The sequence below is a fragment of the Sus scrofa genome, chromosome 4 (genome assembly GCF_000003025.6).
Source record: "Sus scrofa isolate TJ Tabasco breed Duroc chromosome 4, Sscrofa11.1, whole genome shotgun sequence".
Taxonomy (NCBI): Eukaryota; Metazoa; Chordata; class Mammalia; order Artiodactyla; family Suidae; genus Sus; species Sus scrofa.
Window position 1 is genome coordinate 48,846,120 of NC_010446.5, and position 22,588 is coordinate 48,868,707.

Consider the following 22,588-nt stretch of genomic DNA (forward strand, 5'->3'; position numbering starts at 1 on the left):
ATTTAAAGTCATAATTCTGTCTCAGAGATTAGTGATATATCAGAAGAAAAAAACTATAAATTTATTTATAATGGCCTTTAACATTTGTTGACAATTTTGAACAAATTTTCAAAATTTTTCCATTATAATACCTAAATTTTAAATCCCACAAACTTGCACAGTGTTCCATCTGAATACATTAATATACTTTTCAATGAACCTGTAAGCTTATTTTTTCAGGAGAAAAATATCAGTGGGATGAGCTTTTTTGTTCATGTTGAAATATATCGGAAATTAAAATGCAAATTAATATTTATGAAAAAGACTCAGATTTTTATAAGGCAGTGGAATATATTGTTTATATATAATAATGTAATGTACTAAATAATATCATGGTTAAATATAATTAGATGATTTTATTCACACTTAATTCCACTAGATATGTATCAAAGCTGACACAGAACATAACCTGAAGGTCCAAGCCTATGTTGAGTTTTTTCAGAGTGTTAAATAATCCCAAATTATAATTTGGCATTATGTGCTGGTGTATAGATGGAAAAATTGCTTTTATCCTGACAATTCATACCAACTATATTACTATTAGAAAGTATAATGAAATTCACATTTCATTAATATTTTCTTGAAATGAGATCTCAGTGAATCTTATGTACCTCACTTATAAGTGCTCAAAAAAGTATTGGTAGATAAATGGATCTATAAGTGAATATAACAAGGGATGAAGGAAAATTATATTCACATTAAGAATTTGAGTGAAAACCCCTAGATGATAAGAATGACAGGTGGATTAATATAAGAATGCTGAATCAAGGGCATTGCTAGCAGTAAAGTGGTAGAAACTGTACTAAACTATGAATCAAAGAACATTAGTTTGAGTTTCAACTCTGTAACATTCAAAAAGAGCAAATGTGACTAAAACATTTCCTTTGAATAATATGATGCCCAATGCTTTTTTATTGACTGAATCGAATTACCGTATATACTAAATCTATAGTTGGACATCATCATGAAGTATGTTATAGTAGGCAATATAAAAGGTAGTTGAGATATTTTAGTGAAATAAGATTAAGAATATAAATTTATAATAACAAAACACTACATACATAAAGAATGGGTATTGTTGCATTAACAGTGTTATAACTACATCTTGGAGAACAAACTTGGCTTCTGAGTATGTAGGAACCTTTTTTAAACCATATGAAGAGTGTGATCCCATTGTCCCTAGGATTTTAAATTATTCCTAGGTTAAAAAACTTTAAAAACTTATTTTAAATTATTATTTATACCATGTAAAATGCTATTTATTGTAAGATACATCATTATTTAATCTATCATTGAGGGAAAACCCCTTCCCAGTATACTTTGACATGGTATTGATTGTAAGGTGCATCCCTATATTAGAGATGTGAAATGTGAAAAAACGTGTATCTTAGAATCCATGAAATTAGGTATTTGATGATTTCTCTGTGAAAGGTTTTATTTATAGTCAAGTGCAGGGATCATATAATATAAATGACTATTATAAATCCCACTGAAGTATTTACTTGAAAGAAGAGATTAGGAGATTTTGAGTACAATCTCAACCCCATTAACTATGTTACATTCACCACAGAATTTTCTGTGATAAAGGAATATTCCAAAACATGGCACAAATTAACCTATCCACAAAACATAAACAGACTCCCAGAAATAGAGAACTGACTTGTGGTTGCTAAGAGGAGGTGGGATGGAGGGGGATGGATGGGGAGTTAGTAGATACAAACTATTACATTTGAAATAGATAAGCAGAAGTCCTACTTATAGAACAGAGAACTATATCCAGTCTCTTGGGATATAATGTGATGGAAGATAATATGAGAAAATGAATGTCTGTGTGTGTGTGGTGTGTATGACTAGGTCACTATGATGGGTCAGTATTACTGGGTCACTATGCTCTACAGAAAAAATGGTCACAATACTGTAAATCAATTACTCTTTAAAATTTTTTGAACATAAAAAGACCTTAGAAGCAGATATTTCCATCAAAAATATGAAAGAAAATATACTTAATTTTTGTAGACCAGTACACTCCTCCTACTTGTCTTCTTCAGAAAGAGGCCTTGCTACTTTTATTTCAGCTCAGTACTTCTCCATGCAGTGTCCTCATCTTCTATGTGATATTGATCTATGATATAGGCCTGAACAGTGTGTTTCATTTTCTGGTTAAAATCTGCCTTCTGGCTTATTTATTAGGAAAATCCTGAAACAATCTTTTTCTCCTTACCACGTGAACACTGAAGATGGAGGAAGTGCTAATATTTCACATATGTACTTATATGAGGTATCTAGGAATCCCACAGCAATGTAGAGAAAGGATTCTCCATAGACCGGAAACAGGAAAATGTCCAGAAAAGACTATAAAACTGTTGTGTTTTTTTTTTTTTTTTGTCTTTTTGCCTTTTCTTGGGGTGCTCCCACAGCATGTGGAGGTTCCCAGGCTAGGGGTCTAATTGGAGCTGTAGCCACTGGCCTATTACAGAGCCACAGCAACGTGGGGTCTGACCCGTATCTGCAACTTACACCACAGCTCACGGCAGCACCAGATCCTTGACCCACTGAGGCCAGGGATTGAACCCATAACCTCATGGTTCCTAGTCGGATTCATTAACCACTGTGCCACGATGGGAACTCCTGGAAAACTTTTTTTTCTCTGATTTGAGCCTAATGCTTAATCCCAAGATAAAGCATTGTGTTTACCTCACAAATCTGTGTTAGTGAAGCACATACATGTTAACAGATGCTTAGTGAAGGCAGGGGTGGGAGGAAGAACAGATGATCCAACATATTTAATACATGTAGAGGAAAAGAGCAGTGACTTTTGAAATCAAACAGAACTAGTTATAGGTCTACTGATGATTTGATGTCCTCCCAAATAGGGACAATGAAAACTCTCTGCTGGGTTTGTTATGATTAAATAATATAATGCATAGAGAATTATGTCTGCCCTCAAATAGGCACTATCACTGTGAACGCCTAATGATTACTCTCATTCTAGTTTTGTCAATCTTTTTGAATATCTGGGCATAAATTTGTTTGATTCTTAGAACATGTAGACAATAATGAGTGATCCAAAGTAGGGATGGTCACAATTTGTTCCTTAGAGATGTAGTGTTTCTGTAAAGGGATGAGATTCTGAGAGTTTGACTCTTGGCAACCTTTGTCTTTGTTTATCTATCTGTACACAAGGACTCTAGTCAAGGCTGCTTTAGAATCTATACTCATATACTCATTGATGATTCCACACTCATATCCTCATCGATGATTCCACTTTGATGTTTAGCAGGCATCTGAATTTAAAATACCTGAAACCACACTCTTGATTCCTCGAACCACCCTAACTTACCTTTCCCTGCTTCCTTATCTCCCTGAATGACAACTTTATTCTTCTAGATGTTCAGGACCCAAATTCTTTTTTGTTTGTTTGTTTCGCCTTTGAGGCCACATCTGAGACATATGGAAGTTCCCACGCAAGGGGTCGAATCAGAGCTACAGCTGCCACCCTACACCACCACCACAGCAGTGCAAGATCTGTTCCACGTCTACAACCTACACCACAGCTCATGGCAACACTATATCCCCAACCCACTGAGTGAGGCCAGGGATTGAAACCTGCATCCTCATGGATACTAGTCAGAATCTTTTCCGCTGCTCTCCATTGGGAGCTCACAGGACCCAGATTCTTGAGTTATGCTGAACTTTGCTCTCTCACATCCTGTGTTCAATCCATTAGCAAAGTTTTTGGATTTTTCCTTCAAAATAATATTCCAACCCTTTGAATTATCATCAGCTCCACAGTATTCACTCTAGCCCAAGGATTACTAAAGTGACAACCTAACTGCTTCTACTTTACCTCCTTCAATCAAGTTATCTCACAGCAGCAGTGTGTTCCTTTCAAAAACAAGCCATAACTTGAAACTCCTCTGCCCCAAAACTACATTGGCTTTACATCTCTCTTAGAGGAAAATAAAAGGTTTTGCCCATTATATGATTTATGGAATCATAGGTTCTGGTTTCCAGCATGACCTTCTCTCTCCTTTGCTAACTCAGTTCTAGTCACCCTAGCCTCACTGTGGCACAAGCACTCCAGGCTTGTGCCTGCCACAGAAACTCTTGATGGCTAGTTACTCTCCTAAGATGTTAAGCTCCCCAAAATTACGTATGCTGCTCCTCACTTCTTTCTGGTCTCTGCTCAAACATCAGCTTATCAGAGAGGACCTCTCTATCCACAAATTTAAAATGGCTGACCCACATTCCTAGATAACTCTTCTTTTTTGGCCACATGACCCATGACATGTAGAAATTCCCAAGCCAGGGATCAAACCTGAGCTACAGCAGTGACAATGCAGAATTCTTAACTGCTAGGCCACCAGGGGTCTGTTTTTCTTTTCTAGATAAATATTTCTTCTTCATTTTATTAATAGATCTTACTGCCTCCCATGATATTGTTATCTGTTAATAAACTGTTTTCTTTCTTGTAATCCCTATGTAGCCTAAAATATAAGATTTATGAGAGCTGGGCATATCTGATTCATTTAAGGTATATCTCAAGCCCCTACAATAATGCTAGAAATATAGTATGTACTCAATAAGTATTTGTTAAATAAATAAGTGAATCAAGATTATGCTTATTTCTTCTATATAGGTTGGCAATATCCATTTGAATTGTAACTATGCCTATCTAGCACTTTTAAATCAATTTTATCAGACCAAATAAATACCCAATAACATCCCCCTTTTTAACATATTCAGAAAACAGAATAAATTGTGTCCACTGTCTTTGCATGACTTAAATCCGTTCTATAAATAATTAACAGTACACAAATAGCACACAGCAAAGATTTAATGAATGCTAGCTGTTATTTTTTGTATACATAATTGTATTTCCTATGCATGTGTTATTTTTGTTGTTGATTTACCCTTTTAGGTATTGGAGATATAGTGAAGAAATGAAAACCATGGATCCTGGCTATCCCAAGCCAATCACAGTCTGGAAAGGTATCCCTGAATCTCCTCAAGGAGCCTTTGTGCACAAAGAAAATGGTATGCAACATGTGCAAAATATATTTCATGAGTTTACTAAGTATTTCAATAATCTACTTCACTGTGTTACATAGTAGAAGGTAACATAATAGGGATTTTATATTTATATAAACTTTCTAAGATTTATATTTAATATTATAATCAGGATGTTTTTTAACCTCAGCCTATTTTAGTTTATAAGAACAAATAAAGGTAATTTTTTAAAATGAAGGGTATGAATAACTTTGAAGTAACTAAACCTGTTTTGTATTAAAATTCATGTAAGATTATATAACAAACACACATGGGACAGAAGCTGATCACAAAGAAGATATGGTGTAAGCGTATAAAACATATTTGAGTTGTTATTCTGGAGAGGTGCTCCAGGTCCTGATCAGGCCAAAAGCCAATTTTTTGGAGTTTTCTCCATATATTTGGCACCGTTTAAGCTATGAATTTATCCTTAACATTATTTGGCCCTTCATAGTTTCTGGGTTCCTTGGTTTATGTTTTCTCAATGCCTTTCTATTCCTTCTTTTCTTAATAGATTTTCAGCCTCTCTGGTTAGATGTTTGATCTAACACAATTATAATTTTTCATGTATACCTTAGGCCCAGAATATTAGCAAACAAGGAAGGTCCCAGCTCAGTACAGTCAAGCAAGAGTAAATATATGATTGCTTAATAACAAGGAACAGATCAGAGAGTGGTCCACATTCCTTGCTCTCCATCTCAGAATTTGAGATTCTATCAGACTCTTAAGTAGAATTTACCAAGCAATGGTTAACCCCTACTCCCATTTATGTTGGTAAAGCCTGAACTTTTCTCTCCTCATTTAGCAATTAGTATGTAGTAAAAAAACCATAAAATAATAATTCAAAATTAAATTTGTACACTACATTCCAGAACAAAGAAAAGGAAAATGGCATCAAACTGAAATACATAGAAAAAAATTATCCTCTCTAATGATTTATAATAGGAATCAGAAAAAAAAAAATGTCATGTGTGTTCACAGTAGTATGAAAATTCTATAAAATATTAGGCAACAGTAACAAAATATCATTTGCAAGAGCAAAATTAAATACATCTAGGGGGAGGAAAGAGCAAAAAATTTAATGGAGAAACAGAGGGAAATGAAAAATCAACACCATCATTGAAAACAGTGACTGATGATCAGCATATTACCAGAGTTTAAGAAAGCTTTACACTGAGTGCAAACTTGAAGGAATTGAAGCCCAACATGAATGAACATCAATTAGAAAAGGCAAACCAGTGTTTTGACCATTGTTATATGCAATTTATACTATATTCTGTGCAATCACGTCCCACAAGTAAAACACTGTAGCCAGATGCTAAGTCAAAGAGAAACATGATGCCTTGATTGTAGCACTGACTGGAATCACAGTTTTTGTGTATGTGTATTGGTTCAGAGAATTAAAGGACGAAGTTAAGATAAAATCTGTATGTGACAAAAGCAGAAATCTATAAGAGAGGACAGATTGAGAGAAAAAGGAAATCTATAAGAAAATGAAGGAAGTTACAGGGCAGTCATATTGGAATCATTAAAATCAGATACATAATATTGCAAAAAGCTTGACATACCACATGGATACAGATGAAAAAGACAAATAAATGAAAAAAAATGTGAGAAATAATCACATGGAAGGCAGAAAACTGAGATGATCCCCTAAAACTTATACCCATCACCAAGGAAGGAGCTAATGAGGGAGAGGGGATTTCTTTATGTTAGAATAAATAGAGATCGTTTCAGCCCAGATAAAACTAACTAGCTAACATTTACAGCTAATATCTGAGATTTGATTCAGGTTCTTTTGAAATAAATCATAATTGTATAAAAATAACAAAAATATTTCTGCTTCTTGCCCCATGATTTTTCATATTGTCCACCTGAAAATAATATTCTTTTAGTATAAATGCTTTCCTTAAATTCAGAATTTAATACTTTCTTTTCACTATAGTAAAGAATAATTTTGTAAAATACTGGCAAAGAAATAAAGCATGTTGGAAAAATCAGTGTTTACAAATGAGAAAAAGTTACAGATGAAATTTCAATATATCTATCTTCTGTACCTTAACTGGTCCAGCCTCCTCTTTGATATCCTTCAATATTGAGCCCACTTTTGATCTTTCAGGAATCCTTGAATATCCTTTATGGTACTTTTTCCCTTGCATTCGAAATCTCATATTACAACAATCAATTTATATGCCCATTCATTATCCCCTCTAGTGTAAACTCTTCAACTGCAGTTACATAGTAACCATTCAATAAATGTTAATTATTGAAATTAATTTTATCCCTTCTATTACTCCTAACGTTATTCCCTAAAGTGGTGATCTCCTATGTGTTTGAAAGCCTTGTTCTGTAGGATAGCAATATTAATCAATCTGGAAGGCCTCAGTCTAAATAGTCATAGCAAATTCTCTACTTTTTATTCTATATTCAAACCTCATGCTTGTGGTTTCTTACCTTAAACTCAAATTTTACACAACTTCTTCCCTTATGTTTGTTATAAAAGAGACATGGTGCAGATTATTAAATAAACACATTGATTTAGATTTAGATTTAGATTTAGATTTAGACTTAGACTTAGATTTAGACTTAGACTTAGATTTAGATTTAGACTTAGATTTAGATTTAGATTTAGACTTAGACTTAGATTTAGACTTAGATTTAGATTTAGATTTAGACTTAGATTTAGATTTAGATTTAGATTTAGATTCAAAGTAATTCCCTATAAGGATAAATCCATGCACATGATACTTGATAGCCATAAATCAGAATAATAAAGCAATGAAAAGTTTTATCTAATTCTTCACCCTTCTGGGCGTTCCTGTCATGGCTCAGCAGTAATGAACCAGACTGGTATCCGTGAGGATACAGGTTCAATCCCTGGCCTCAGTCAGTGGGTTAAGGATCCGGCATTGCAATGAGCTGTGGTGGGGTTGCAGATGCAGCTCAGATCCTGCGTTGCTGTGGCTGTGGCATAGGTCGGCAGCTACAGCTCCTACTCTGACCCCTGGTCTGTGAACTTCCATAGGCCATGGGTGCAGCCCACCCCCACAAAAAAACAATTCTTCACCCTTCCACCAAGGTAGGAATTTCTTCCCGGAGATCTCTTCGTGATATTAAAAAATAAATAAATAAATCTCACAAACTTAAAATTCAGCTATAGAGTTTTGAAGGATATGTTTTTCATATTAAGGTGGAATATGCCTTCCCATTATACCTATTGATACTAATTCTGCCACCTTGACTAATGAAATATGAATATGTGGTGCCATTTACTGAGTTCCCACCATATATAAGTTGTGTTTCATAAATTTGTTACATAGTTTATTTGTTCATTGCAAATACCTCTTTACTTCATATATCATTATTTATAAATGAGAAAACCATCAGCTAGTCTAAGTACCTAAAACATGATTGTGGCAGTGGTAATATTATATATCTAAGGTATGAAACCAGAGCATTCTAACCTCACCAAAATTCTCTAATACACTATCTCCAAAGAGGAAAAGTTAAAACATCTTTTCCTCTTGTTATATGATTAAGGTAACTGACAATCTGTCATGCTAGGCTAAATTTTTTGTTTTGTCATACTAGACGTGCCTACTTTAGGCTTTTTCATCATCTTCCCAAGTTTCACCACTTAATTTAACAATTTTCTTATTTTCCTTTTTATTTTTAGACCCTGAAAATCACTGCAGTAATCCAAATGATATTTGACTAAGGCAAAATTAGTAGAATTATATCTTCTTGCCTTTGACAGTATTTTAAGCAATGATGAGTTTTTAACAAATACCTGAAATTGCAATAATCACTGCATTCACCCCCTTTCAAATTGTTTCTACATTAATTGCTGTCAAGTCCAACTTCCTTGGCATTATCCTTAGAAAATTCCACTTTAAGGTTAATACAGGAGTCTCCTTTTAACACTGTTGCATTTGGTTTTACTGATTACACCTCCACATTTAGCCTGTTAAAATAGTTTTGCTTTTGTTGGTGCTTTAATTCTCTACCCCTATTCTCACTCATTGTCTGTTAAAATCTTCAAGTGATTCAAACAAATATTTTCACAAGATTCAATGTATTAATTCACATTGATTAAACACTAACTTCTTACCAATGAATATATGAGTGGAAAACAGAGAGAATACATAGTAACTGACAGCAGGGTCATCTACTCAGTTATGACAGTTACTGTGGATAATCACTTGTTACATTTTAGGACTAAGCAATAGAAAAATCATCAGTGAAAACCAATCAAACACAAGAGAAAATGTCTCAGCTAAGACATTACAGCCTCACTGATTTCTTTCTCAGAATTTCTAAAAATTGATAATTTGGGTAAGAAGTCATCTGAAGTTGCTACTCTTAGTAAGCATAATATCTACATGATTATAACATCAGAGCTACTCACAAAAGAAAAAATATGAGTACATAAATGTTTCTTCAAGACCCTGACATTTCATACATTATTAGAAAAAAAACCCTCTAAACTTAAATTATTAAATGAGATGATCAAATTGCAGAGTCAAAGTTTTACTGATTTATGCTGCCAAGATTCCAGGCTATTTCTCTTCTAATACTTCTATTTTCATAATTCTTGCTGACTAGACTTCTTATCTCTAACATATGTATTCAGTAATCATCAATTCTGCCTCTGAACGTGGAGGGCATTAGTATAAAATTTGGCCTACAGACCTGATAAATATGAAAATGGAAAACTTCTGAACTTTTATATGACACCTGGTAGCTTCATGGTAATTAGCTTTGACTAAAAATTAAAGATGAGGACACTTCCAGCTGTTGGTTTCCAGTGTATAAATATAAGAAGTACGGTCACCTGTTTTGAAGGTCTATTTAATTCTAGATCAATGCCATTATTCAACTATGATCATCTAATGTACTAGTATTTGGCAGGCCCTCAACATTTCTTTATCCAAGCTTGTTGAATAATTACATTGGATTTCATTAGTGTGATCAAATACCAGCTCCCTGTATAAAAATTTGAATCCACATACACCTGTTTTCACTTGGCAAGTTGTTCTGATTGCAAAACTGCCCTTCAGAACTAAAAGCAATAGCAGACTTTGATGCCATTAAACAGAGTGGTTTCCAGAATGAACTGAAGTGATAGTCCATCTTAGCTGAAATTTTTTGAGAGATGTCAAAGTTTTTTGGTCGTTATTGTTTTAGGGGTGATATCTATCACAACCTATGATGTTTAATGAAAGAGTATTTGTGAAAAGACAAAAATCTCTAAAGGACCTGGTCTTGGAAAGAATCATCAAGAGTCAGGCTCTAAAGCTAGACCAAGATTTAAATTCCTTTTTTCACAAGGACTAAAGCATATTATTTTATCTCTGAGCCTCACTATCTTTGCCTGAAAAATATAGGCAATCAATTCTACCTGACAAAATGTTTATGAAGATTAAAAGATGTCATTTACTAAGCTTTTAACACAGTTATTCTTCCATAATAAGTGCTCAGTAATGTAGGGGGAAAAAACTTCATTAATGATTATTAACTCAAAAAGTAGACATACTATTCAAAATTAGCTCCCAAAATATAGTTTTTTAAATGATTATAGCATTAAAATATTTCTTCTTAATTTCTTAAATTTTATCTCAAAGCAAAAATTAAAGTTAATTCACAAAGAAACTTGACATGAAAGACCTATGAACAGAAAGGAAAAACTAGACTTATTCCCATGAAAAACAACAAAAATTTAAAGAATAGTTCTAAAAAAAAAACACACACATGTGTAGTTAAATCGTCACAAGTTTACAATTCTATTATCTGCATCCATAATGTTTTAGCACATAGATCATTTGTGTTGCTAAGTTATTTGAGCCTTCCACATACTACCTCCTTCCCTATGAAATGAATGTTAGTTGGAACTATTAAAGACAGAATTATAGATTTATTTTTACTCTATTAAACCATTACTCTAAAAAGATTGATAATGGCTTTAGAAATTTTATAAAATATAACTAGGAGACAAAAATTTAACCTAAGCTAATAAATAAGAGAGCCAAATAATGAGGACAAAAGAAGAGACAAAATAGGCACTGCCTAGAGCTGAAAAAAAGGTTACTCCACAAAATACAATACCTATTTACTTATTAAAATCCTTAGAGACAAAGAAAATCATCACTAGTTTCATGATTTAGGATTTCTTATGATTTCTATTCCAAATGACACAAACTTGTCTTAGGAGAAGTACAACTATTTCCAATACTAAAATCATTAGAAATTGCTTTTGAGGTGTTTCATGGAGAAGCCTCCTTACGATATATTGTGCAGTGCCTTCAACAGCATAAGGGCAAACTGGGCTTCCGTTTATAAGGCTGTTTTCAGTATCTTTCAATACAGGTTGATTTTCTCACACTAACATGCAATTCTACACCAGCAATCCTATAAGTGAGCAATAGGATAAAGTTCTATTTGCAAGGTAGACTAGGGATAGATGTATACAGCATGGTCCTTCAGCAACCCTGTACCAATAGTATTTCTTTCTCTTGGCTGAGCTTTCCCTAAGCATTTGAGGATATGGTCCCTGGAACACAACAGCCATATCTAGTTCAAAAGACTGCTGACCTGGGACTAGTGTTTTCTTCCTTAAAAATTGAGTCACTTTAATATACATCTTTTAAGTAGCCTATTTAAATGTCTGCATGTATGTTGTACAACTGTAAATGTAATTGAGTAATAAAAAGTGCTATAAAATAAATTTAAAAATGAAAACTTCTAAAAAATAATAAATAAATAAATAAATGTCTCTATGTATATATACCCTTTTAAAAATAAGTGGTTCCTATGTGTGTTTGTTTCCCATCTAGGCTTTACGTATTTCTACAAAGGAAAGGAGTATTGGAAATTCAACAACCAGATACTCAAGGTAGAACCTGGATATCCCAGATCCATCCTCAAGGATTTTATGGGCTGTGATGGACCAACAGACAGAGATAAAGAAGGACACAGCCCACCAGACGATGTAGACATTGTCATCAAACTGGACAACACAGCCAGCACTGTGAAAGCCATAGCTATTGTCATTCCCTGCATCTTGGCCTTATGCCTCCTTGTATTGGTTTACACTGTGTTCCAGTTCAAGAGGAAAGGAACACCCCGCCACATACTGTACTGTAAACGCTCTATGCAAGAGTGGGTGTGATGTAGGGTTTTTTCCTTTCTTTCTTTCTAGGAGTTTGTGGTAACTTCAGATTCAAGACAAGAGCTGTTATGCTGTTTCCTAGCTAGGAGCAGGCTTGTGGCAGCCTGATTTGGGGCTGACCTTTCAAACCCAGAGGGTTGCTGGTCCTGCACATAAGTGGAAATGCACTCGTGGGGAAGCTTCCATGATGCACAGTATCTGCCGTTCTTCAGTCCTTTGTCTTTCTTTGTCATTCAGTTCTAGGCCTTTCCTCTGCACGCTCAACGCCCAGTAAAATTTCAGGATTACCTACAGAAGAGGAAAAGAAGAAAAGATTCTTCTTAAAGGTTTCTAATATTGTTTCTTTCTGAAGTCTGAGCCCATTTCTGGGGGAGGGGGGAAACAAAACGGAAAACCCACGAATTTTTGCTTTACAGCAAGGAAAAGAAAAAGGTTAAACAAAAAACCTACAATTGAACTTTCAGGAAAGTGTGAAGACCCAAAACAGCTTTGTCTCCAAAGAAGATAGCTCTTTGACTGCTATGGATAATCTCCTCCACTTCTTTTTGTCGGGTAGGAGACCGGGATACACATGCAGGACTTTAGACTGTTGGGACAGCCATTTTCCAACAAACAAGGGGCCAAAATATCTGCAATATAGTAACAGCCTTAATAATACATCCATTTTTCATTTTATACAGCTGTTCTCAGCTATGTCCTCAATGTTTCATCACATTTATATTAACAACTATATTCAACTAGGATCTTTTAATTGTTTTGAAGTGTTTCTAAACCCCTTCCTGCCACCTTATCCCTACATCAGTGTGATAATCTCCAGAAGTTGTAATAGGCCATTGCCCCAGGCCTTCCATGGGTCTGTCAGGAATATTCATTATAATTGGAGCAAGAATCAGTATGTCTTTAAAGTGGTTTAAAGTGACAGTTATTTTATAAGGATATGTGACACTAGTAGTAGATTGGTGTAACCCTTTGAGAACTATCAAATCAGATTTCAGAGTCTTAGGATCTGGTAAATTATAGGACTGGGCAATGGTTAAAACATGCACAGGTTCAAGAAGTTCAGGTTTTTAAAACAGATATCCTATAACCCCATGTAATTTTTAAGTGATTTACAGTACTACACAAGTGCATTTATAATGACTAGAAATGATGTTACTTGCCAATATTTTCTGGCAAATAAAAAGGTATTTTATTAAATATCTTCTAAGAGTGAAATTTTATTTCAGCAACTGATTATAACAGCCTGTCTTCTTTGTTGTTTTTGCTAGACACATTTAATTTCTGTTTTAAAATCCATTGCATGAAAATTCAGTTTGCCATGGTACATGCCATTAGCATTGCCATCTTAAGAATGAACTAAAATGATGACTCTGAGATTGCATGAATATCCTCCAGTGTATTAGCTATTGCATGTCAACCATAGTTCTCAAAGGGTTCATGTGGCTTCTGGCATTTAGCCATTCAGTTGATCACTGACAGAGCCAAGAGACCACCAAAGCATTTCATTGTTGAGTGTAATTTGTCCTAACAGCAGTATTGTCATTTTCATGTGACCTGCAGAGCAGGTTTGTATCAATATTTTTTTCCTAGAGAAAAGTCAGCAACTGACAGACCTCTTTATTGATTTTTAGGAGCTGCTTCTTGCAGTGAAAGGCTTTACAGCCACTGAGCTGTGAACTTATTAGAGATGGTCAGAACGAACGCACCCCATGAGTCAGACATTGGCTTTGTGTGAAAGCCAGCTTTTGAGGGGATTAGCTTTTGAAACAATGAACAGCTTGCCTTGAACTTGATTATTAATCTGTTGACTGTCATTAACAACTTAAACATCATCTTCTGTGAAAATTTTCCTTGATGAGTCCTGTTCTATGTCTTTGCCCTTTGACCTTTAACTTGCAAACTGGCACAAACTGAAGGTAATCTGGTGTTGCTTCTCCATTGGAGTGTTAATTGTTCTCTAAAACCTAGTAAGCATGAGCTGTTTCCTTAGAGTGGAGAGAGAATGTTGTTGGTGGATCCTCAATTAGACAATTTTCTCTTTACATGCACACTTTAAAAATGCCCTATAGAAAGAAGTGACTTTTGATTTTACTTTAATATAATTTCAAGTCTAAATTCATCATTTTAGTACAAATATGAAACTATAGGGGGAAAAGAAAAACCTCAAAATACTTGAATGGCCAGTGTGGCTTTTATATAAAGCAGGAATTTTATACTAGTAAAAAAATTTCTTACTCATTTGCTAATAATACACATTTCCAGATGATTTTTAATGAGTGTAAGTATACATTCTTATTTGGAAATGGATAGTTTGGCTGCCTTGAATTTGTATTTATACTCAACATAGCATGATAATTAGAATGCCTTTCAGTTAAACTACATGTTTATGATTTGGTTGGGGAAAATATTTGTAATCATGGATGGTGTGTTGCAAAGCCTTGCAGATTGTTAATTCTTACATCCTGAATGTACATAATGTAAGGCTAAGAAAGAAAGAACAATTATAAAAGAGTAATGGCTTTACTGCAAAACTTGTACAATGCAGGCTGTATTTTGACAATTTGATGGAGATTATGTATTGAGGGCCAAGATAACAAGGGAAAAGGACCAGAATCATCCCTGTAGCTTTACTTCAGTGCTTCCATTGGATGATGCTGATTTTATAAAGGCTTAATCACTTCTACTGAGCATGAAGAAAGTACTATATACATAAGCTCATTTATACAATGTTTGCTTGTGGGATGGTTTCATCTTTTTAAAGATGCCAAGAAAAAAAATAACTGGAAATTGTATTTTGCTAAAGATTGAAAGAAGGAACTATGCCATTTTGGGATATATGTAAATCATTGAGGAATACCATTGACCTGCATTGAAAATTGATTTTGTTTTTTCCTCTAAAATGAGAAAGAAACTAAAGAAGCAGTCTTTTGCCTCTTTACTCATTTGTCACAATATCCTGATTCATCATAAGACTATAAAGTATATAAGGGCTAGAAAATAACCATAGCATTAAGAAGGGGAAAACTCTACCATTATGCTTGAATTCTGAAAATGTCATGGATGAGTGTCGAATCATATTTACTTCAATATGAGATGAGATTTATGTGATAAGGAAAAGCATATATGGCTTCTCGCTTACTGGAACATTTAAATTTTTGGCCTGTGAGACTACACAAGATAAGAAAGCATTAAGTACAACATAATCACAAACATTGGAATTCTGTTTGCTTCATTGTACACTAGGCACTTTGCAAGTATGGTTGCTAACTCCTTTTCCAGGTGGGGTTTGGAGAAGAAAATGTCAAGCTTAATGAAACAGTGAAAGGTAGAGTGACTAATTAGTCTAGCACATAAAAATAGTGATTCAAAAACAATGTGAATAATAAATGAAACAATATAATGTACAAGTTCACGATCGGTAGAGATATACAACCTATCAAATATTTTTTCAACATTGCATAACTGATAGCATGGAAAGTTCAGACCTAGGGTTTCCCAAATTGAAATGAAAACACAGTCACAAAAAATAATTCTCCCATTTCATTATTTCTCATTACTTTAATATAAATGCAAATGCAAACAAGGTAATGTTTATTACACAAATTAACTATAATTATAATTTTAGCCAAATATCATTGTTCTATATATTGTTAACTGGACTGAATGAAGTATTAAATTAGCCAATCAGGCTGTATTCTCTATAAAGCAGAAATTCCACATCAGACCTGTGAAAAGAGGTTGTGAATTTAACTACTGACCTGTTTCAGAACAAAGTATCTGCTGACATGGAGTCAGAACAGGTGAATACAGATGCTCTTTATAACTGCAAAGGTAACAAGGATAAACTGGAGAACATTATATGATACTAGTAAAGACAACTTCTGTTATAAATCAGAGGGCTAGGCTTTTCTGAGTGAGATGTAATAAATTACTAAGTAATAATTTACAAAAAATTAATTACTAAGTAATAAAGGATAGAGACCGATTTAGTGGAAAAAACAAATGTTCTCTTTACCATTAGATTGCTTGTAATCTTTTCCTATTGACATACAATTTGTCTGTTTTATATAATATATACTTGTTTTTATTCACTTTCTGTGGATGGTTAAAAAACACAATGTGATGGATGAGAACATTGCCCAACATAATGGTAGTTCCAATACATGGATGTTGTGTATATACTGGATCCTCGGGATAGTAATATAATACTTGCAAGTTCTACATATTATACTAGTATCTTCAGTATGCACAAAGACACACTCACACTTTGTAGATCTAACCATAGACTAAGCAATGTGTCCATATTGACTAAACTCAATGTGCTACCTGAAGAGGACAGATGTTATACCCAAATAGACTGAATTAACACGAGTCATGAAAATACCTTTTTTAGGTTTTGGAATTATTTCTAGAAACTAATAAAGGCAGTGACTTATTGATAGCTTTGAGTCTATGAGATTGTGATGTATACTAGCACAACCTTATTGATGATGGTAAAATCTTCTCGGCAAACATAGCAGAGTTCGTTTAATTTTTGATTCGCTCAAGAACACATTCCAAAATATCAGATGTCAAACAGGACATGCCATCTAAATAAAAAATGTTAAATTCAGATGAGTTATTACAAATAGCCTTGAGTAGAGTCTTACAAAATCACAAAAGGGTTTGTGTCAATAGTATTAGAGAATCTAAACATTTCATTGCATTTCATGTTCCTTTATGATTGATTTAATGTGACCACAGCTTATGACTGCCAGAACATATGTATCTTAATGTTGCCTAGTAGGGAACCATAGCCAGATCAGAGAAGTTCTATTTAAAAAAATATAAATTCATCAACATAATAAAAATGTCATAATAAAGAATACAACAACCAGGCATAGCACCACACCATAAATATAAAAGCTACATGTTAAATTCATTATATATCATGGAAATTAATGAAGAGGAAAAATGAGTCTTTTGTAAAATATGAAAACATACTTTAGTACTCCTTAATACAACTGGAAATTTTTCTTTAGCAAGTATAAAAGTAGTAGAAAAAAATGTATAACTTCAAGCTCTTCACATTAGTGATGAGTATGTGATATATCAATGTATATAATTAGCCAGTGGTCATTAGATGTTACCCTGCATAAACACATCTGATATTCATGCATTGCCTTCTAGGCTAAAGATGTCAAAGTTAGATTTTTTAACCTCAATTGAAAGATATATACAATGTTAAAATTTCCTGAGAAAAGCCATGTCCCTAGGATAGAAATTTACCTCAATAATCACATAACACAAAGCACTTGGCGGAGTAGCAAAGAAGTTGCCTTAGTGTTTTAGTCTCACCTACTTGTAACCTTTGTCTTTCATATGCTACTCAAATCATTTTTAATTTGTTGCTTTTGTGTAATTTTCAAATGATTCTGATATATGTCAGATCAGATTAATAACATCCAATAACAAATATCTCTTCCAATATTTTATACATATATCTACTTTGACATTTAAACCAATAGTATAGAAAGCCTAAGAATGAACACTGATTTGACAAATTCAAAGAAATTGAGTGAAAAACAGATTTGATATTGTAAAATCTTTGTCAATTTCCTAGCAGAATACTAAAGTATCGGCCTTTAAGTTTTAAACACAATTGTGAGCTTACAACTGGACATGACATGCATTATTTTTTAGAATGATGCTAATTCTTTATACTAAGTAAAGGTATAAGATCATGAGTGCTGTAACAAAGTACAGGCACTTGAAATGAAAGCTTTTTTAAGGAAAATGAAGGCATAACCAGTAACTCATGGTCAGTGCATAATAAGTATCGAAATTATGTATGGAAGATAATTCGAAAGATTTATAAACATTCTATGCCTTTTCAATTTTAAGAGCATCATGTCTTAAAATGTAAACACTGGACTGGAAATAACTTTCAAGTTTGCACTTAACAAGTCCTTACAGAGCACACTGAACACTTTAGGATGAATACATCATAAACAAGAGCGTTGTGCTCTGCTATAGAGCTGGACTTACATGCCCTTAAAAAGGGAGAAGAACATCAATTAAATATAAATATGACAATATGATAGTTGTGTCATGTTAGGCCACTTAGCTTCAGAGAAAGATGTCATTAATCCTTTTTTCATAGAGAAAACCCAGAAGGAGAGTATGGTGAAATGAACAAAGACTTTTTGACTTACAAAGATGTTTTTCAAGTATCTTACCCTCTTGTTTTTGTCCATGAACAAATACCACTCATGATACAGACATTTCTGTAGCACTTGGTCTGTAGCTAGATTGCATACCAGGTACTTTTGGACTTAGGCGTTTTTACACATGCCTCATATATGATGAAGCTTCAGTGAGATGTGACTGCATGGTAGGATGATTTTTTCCTAGGATAGAATATGGTGCTACTTGTACTTGCCACCTTTTATATGAATGTATGTTTCTACGTTGGCCTGTCTTGCCAAGATATAGATAAAAGCCTGGTGTGAGCTGTCCATTTGAAAAGTCACTAGAATGCATGTTTCATTTGCTCTTATATAATGCCAATTTGATCTTGTTCCCTGCTCTATATATTGACAGCCCAGTTGTGAAGGTAAAATATACTTTTCTTGAATGAATGATTCAGTCCTTAAGTCAATGTCATAGTTTTGCTACCACTGAAATATCACAGAGGCCACATTATTGGCTGTCTTCTCACAGTTCTTTAGTATACAGTATTGCCTGGGTAGAATCAGATTTTTAATTCTTTTGGTCATTTTCTTCTTTTGTATCTGATATGGAATCATTTTTCCTTTATATATTCATGAATATACACATTTCTAAACAAACATGATTTCCAAACAATTCTGCTGTGTGCCTATTTTTTATGTTCCTTAAGTCTGGAAATTATTTGTTTGCTTTATTTTTTTCAGCCCAATATACAGACAGTTTGGAGGGATATATTATTTTGTGTTGTTCTGTACAGTCTGTGCCTAATTTGCATTTCTTTTTATTTCTACCTTGCCTCATTTTTTTTCAAATTTTTGATTTGTTATTCCCTTTCCTTTGTGAAAACAAGTATTGAACATCATTGTACATAACATGTGTTGCCCTAAAAATATGCATTTGTTCCTGGGTGTTTTTTCCTTCATAAGCTTCATACAAAGACTTAGTCCCAATAAATTTCACATGCCTCCCAAACTCTTGCATTGGATACCAACTTTTCTAGAGCTATCCCCCTGAGAAAAGTGAAATGCTGCATGTGAAGCCTGATGTCTGTTGGTAAGCCAGCTAAGGAAGTTTGCTTTTGCTGAATGTATCTTAAATAATTATACAGAAAAGTGAATACCATAATAGTGTTCTGTTTAAGGTACATCATGAGTTCATGAATGCCTAAAACCTCAATTCTTTGATCTATTTCCCTTTATGTGTAAATTACATATATATTAGAAAGAGAGAGTAAGAGAATAAAGGATGTTACAGTGGCAGCTTTTTGCTGCATTGCTTTTGACTGCATCAGCATTTCTATTGTGGACCTCTATTTTCAGGGGTTTTAGAGACTCACCCATAAAAATTTGCTTCAGGCTTAAAGTCTTGAAAGGTTTTTTTAGGTATATAATTTTAAACCAATGTATCTTGTTTTTATATTATAGGAGGGAAATAAATGGAGTTTACTAGTTCAATTTTGTGCTAATATAAATTTTAATGAACTTAATTTTTTAATAAAACATAAAGTCTAATTAGTCCATAGAGCACTGATGGTTTTTTAAATGAATCAGTTATTGACATAGAGAGAATTGCCTGCTTTGTCAGTGTAGCAACCTATCTTTAAGATATTTTAAAACTTATAACATATTAATATTATCTTGATTCTAATAGTGGATCAGTATAATAAAGAATGCAATTTATGCCATCCATATGAGCTATCTGGTAATATAGATTGGAAAATATATACTATATTTAGTAAATATATATGTATATATTTACTAGATAGGTTGGGGGGGTAGGCACTCATAAATTTAGTTTGTCAAATAAATACTATATATATTTAAAAAAATTGCACAGACATTTGCCCTTCAGAGTCAGAATTAGATGCAAGCAATTGCAAAGGAAAGTTGTCTCTTGAGTAAAAAACACACATTTTATAGTTTCTTATGAAAGCCATTTTTTTCTATATTGTGGTTATGGGAAATTAAAGGAATTTAATGCATAAAATTAATTCAAACTTTATTTAAATAACCTTAAACTGTGAAGCAGAGAGAAATACCAGGAAATTAAATATTTAGGCCATTATCTTTTGGTTTCTGACAATACTTTACATTTATTTTAATTCCCCATGTTATTTTCAGTTATGGAGAGAGTATTAAAATCTAACTTTAAGTGTTTGGATTATTCACATTACACTCGACACTATTTCATTAAGTTTTTGATAATATGTAGTCTTCTGTGTGCAAGGAAAGAAATAAATAACACATTTATTTGGTGAATGAGTTTTAAGGTTTGCAAGTTGTTACTGATTTTTTGCTCACACAGGATTCTATACATTTATACCATCTTAAATCTGGCATATATATATATTTTTTCAGATAGCTTCTACTGACAAACACAAAGCTTGTTTGTGTGCAAACATAAGGCTAAATAAATGGTGCTAAAGTGTATTATGACTGTCAGATATAATCAGGCAAAATTTTTTGGTGCTTAAATTAATTTTTTCATTGATTTATTGATCAATGCATTGAACAGTGTTTATTATTCACAAGTTGTCTTTTATTGGTAAATCAAGGCCTCATAGCACATTGTTAAATAAAATGATTGACTAGTCTATGTAACAGCTCACCAAGCTACTATCTAACTCCTTATAATGTTGCGTCATTAAAGGTCAAGGGATCATGATATTAATCTCATCGCTGTAGACCATTAACATGACTGAACTTTTCCACAAAGTACTTATGTTTACAATGCTATAACCCTTTGACTGCTGCGGCAACCTTTAACCACACAAATGTCACAAGCTAGAATCATCAGCATGGTTCTTGCCATGGCAATCAAAGAGTTAAGGGCTGTGCAGTGATTTGTTTTGTATTTATTAATTTATATTTATTTCGTTTCCATTCAAGGAGGGGATTTTGGGTGGGGCAGTTTTTGTCTGCTGTAAGTGTCTTAACCTAGGGAAGGGTTAAATGGCTTTTTATACTATTGCATCTTCTGTATTTACCATCAATTCATTGTGTTGTAATTAAAAAACTGTCAATAAATAAGAGAATAGAAAAATCATCCATAGGCATTGTGGCTTTACTCAATGAATGATATACATTCATTTATGATGAATATTTAGGCTGTGATATATAGTGGTAGCCTTTACTAGCCATGTCTTCCTAACTGATATAAAACAGAAAATAAAAACTCTAATTTAGTGATTTAGGCCAAAATCTACATTACATCAACTGGAGAAATGCTTAGTTGTTAACTAGATGTCTATGACTGTGACCAAGGACAGAGCAGGAAGCATCACTATATCAAATGCATTTTAGGCAAGTAGCCAAGAACATAGGCTACATTATGGTTTCATCACAGCTTGACACAAATAAAAATTACTTTTTGGATCAGTGAGTATAATTTATTGACTTAAGTCATATCATGACTCTCAAGGTAAATTTAATCAAACAGGCTAATTTTGATATGAAAAATCTTTGGCTGAATCCCATTTAAGGATTTCTTCTTGCTTTCTTTCTTTTTCTTTCTTGCTTGCTTGGTTTCTTTCTTCCTAGCATTCTTTTCCTTTTTTTTTTTTTTTTTTTTTAATGGTTGCACCTGCAGCATATAGAAGTTCTTGGGTCAGGGGTTGAATCAGAGCTATAGCTGAGGCCTACTCCACAGCCAGGGTAACACTGGATCCCAAGCTGCATCTGCAACTTATGTCATAGCTTGCGGCAATGCTGGATCCTCAACCCACCTGGCAAGGCTAGGGATCCCATATATTTACAGAGAAAATGTGGGGTCTTTAACTGGCTGAACCACAACAGGAACTCTCCTCCTTTTTACTTTTAATAATAGGATTATAGTAAAAGGGTGATCATAAATAGAGAACTGACTCACAGAAAGAATAAAGATAAATATTTTTATATTTAATATTTAATAAATTATATGTTTTAGAATATCAACTAGCTGTATGTAATCGAGTCCTTAACAAGGGTTTCATAAAAAGCAAAGCTAATATGTATCAATAGTCCTAAAAAGTCATCTGAATTTTAAGAAGAATTAGGAAAGCATATTGGGAATAAAGTAAAATGTGCTTTCAGGCAACAATCTAGGTGCATCTGTGCACCAACAAATTGATGTTATAGTTTTAAT

At 33.5% G+C, this 22,588-nt stretch overlaps 1 protein-coding gene across 1 annotated transcript in view; it reads left to right on the forward strand.

Annotated features, from left to right (window-relative positions):
- The window catches only part of MMP16 (matrix metallopeptidase 16), a 311,134-nt gene extending 289,294 nt beyond the window's left edge, over positions 1 to 21,840 (forward strand). Inside the window, exons 9-10 of the mRNA XM_001926617.6 lie at positions 4,961 to 5,076; positions 11,922 to 21,840. Coding sequence (XP_001926652.1) covers positions 4,961 to 5,076; positions 11,922 to 12,256 — 451 coding nt within the window. The 3' untranslated portion in view covers positions 12,257 to 21,840. The remainder of the gene's footprint in view (positions 1 to 4,960; positions 5,077 to 11,921) is intronic.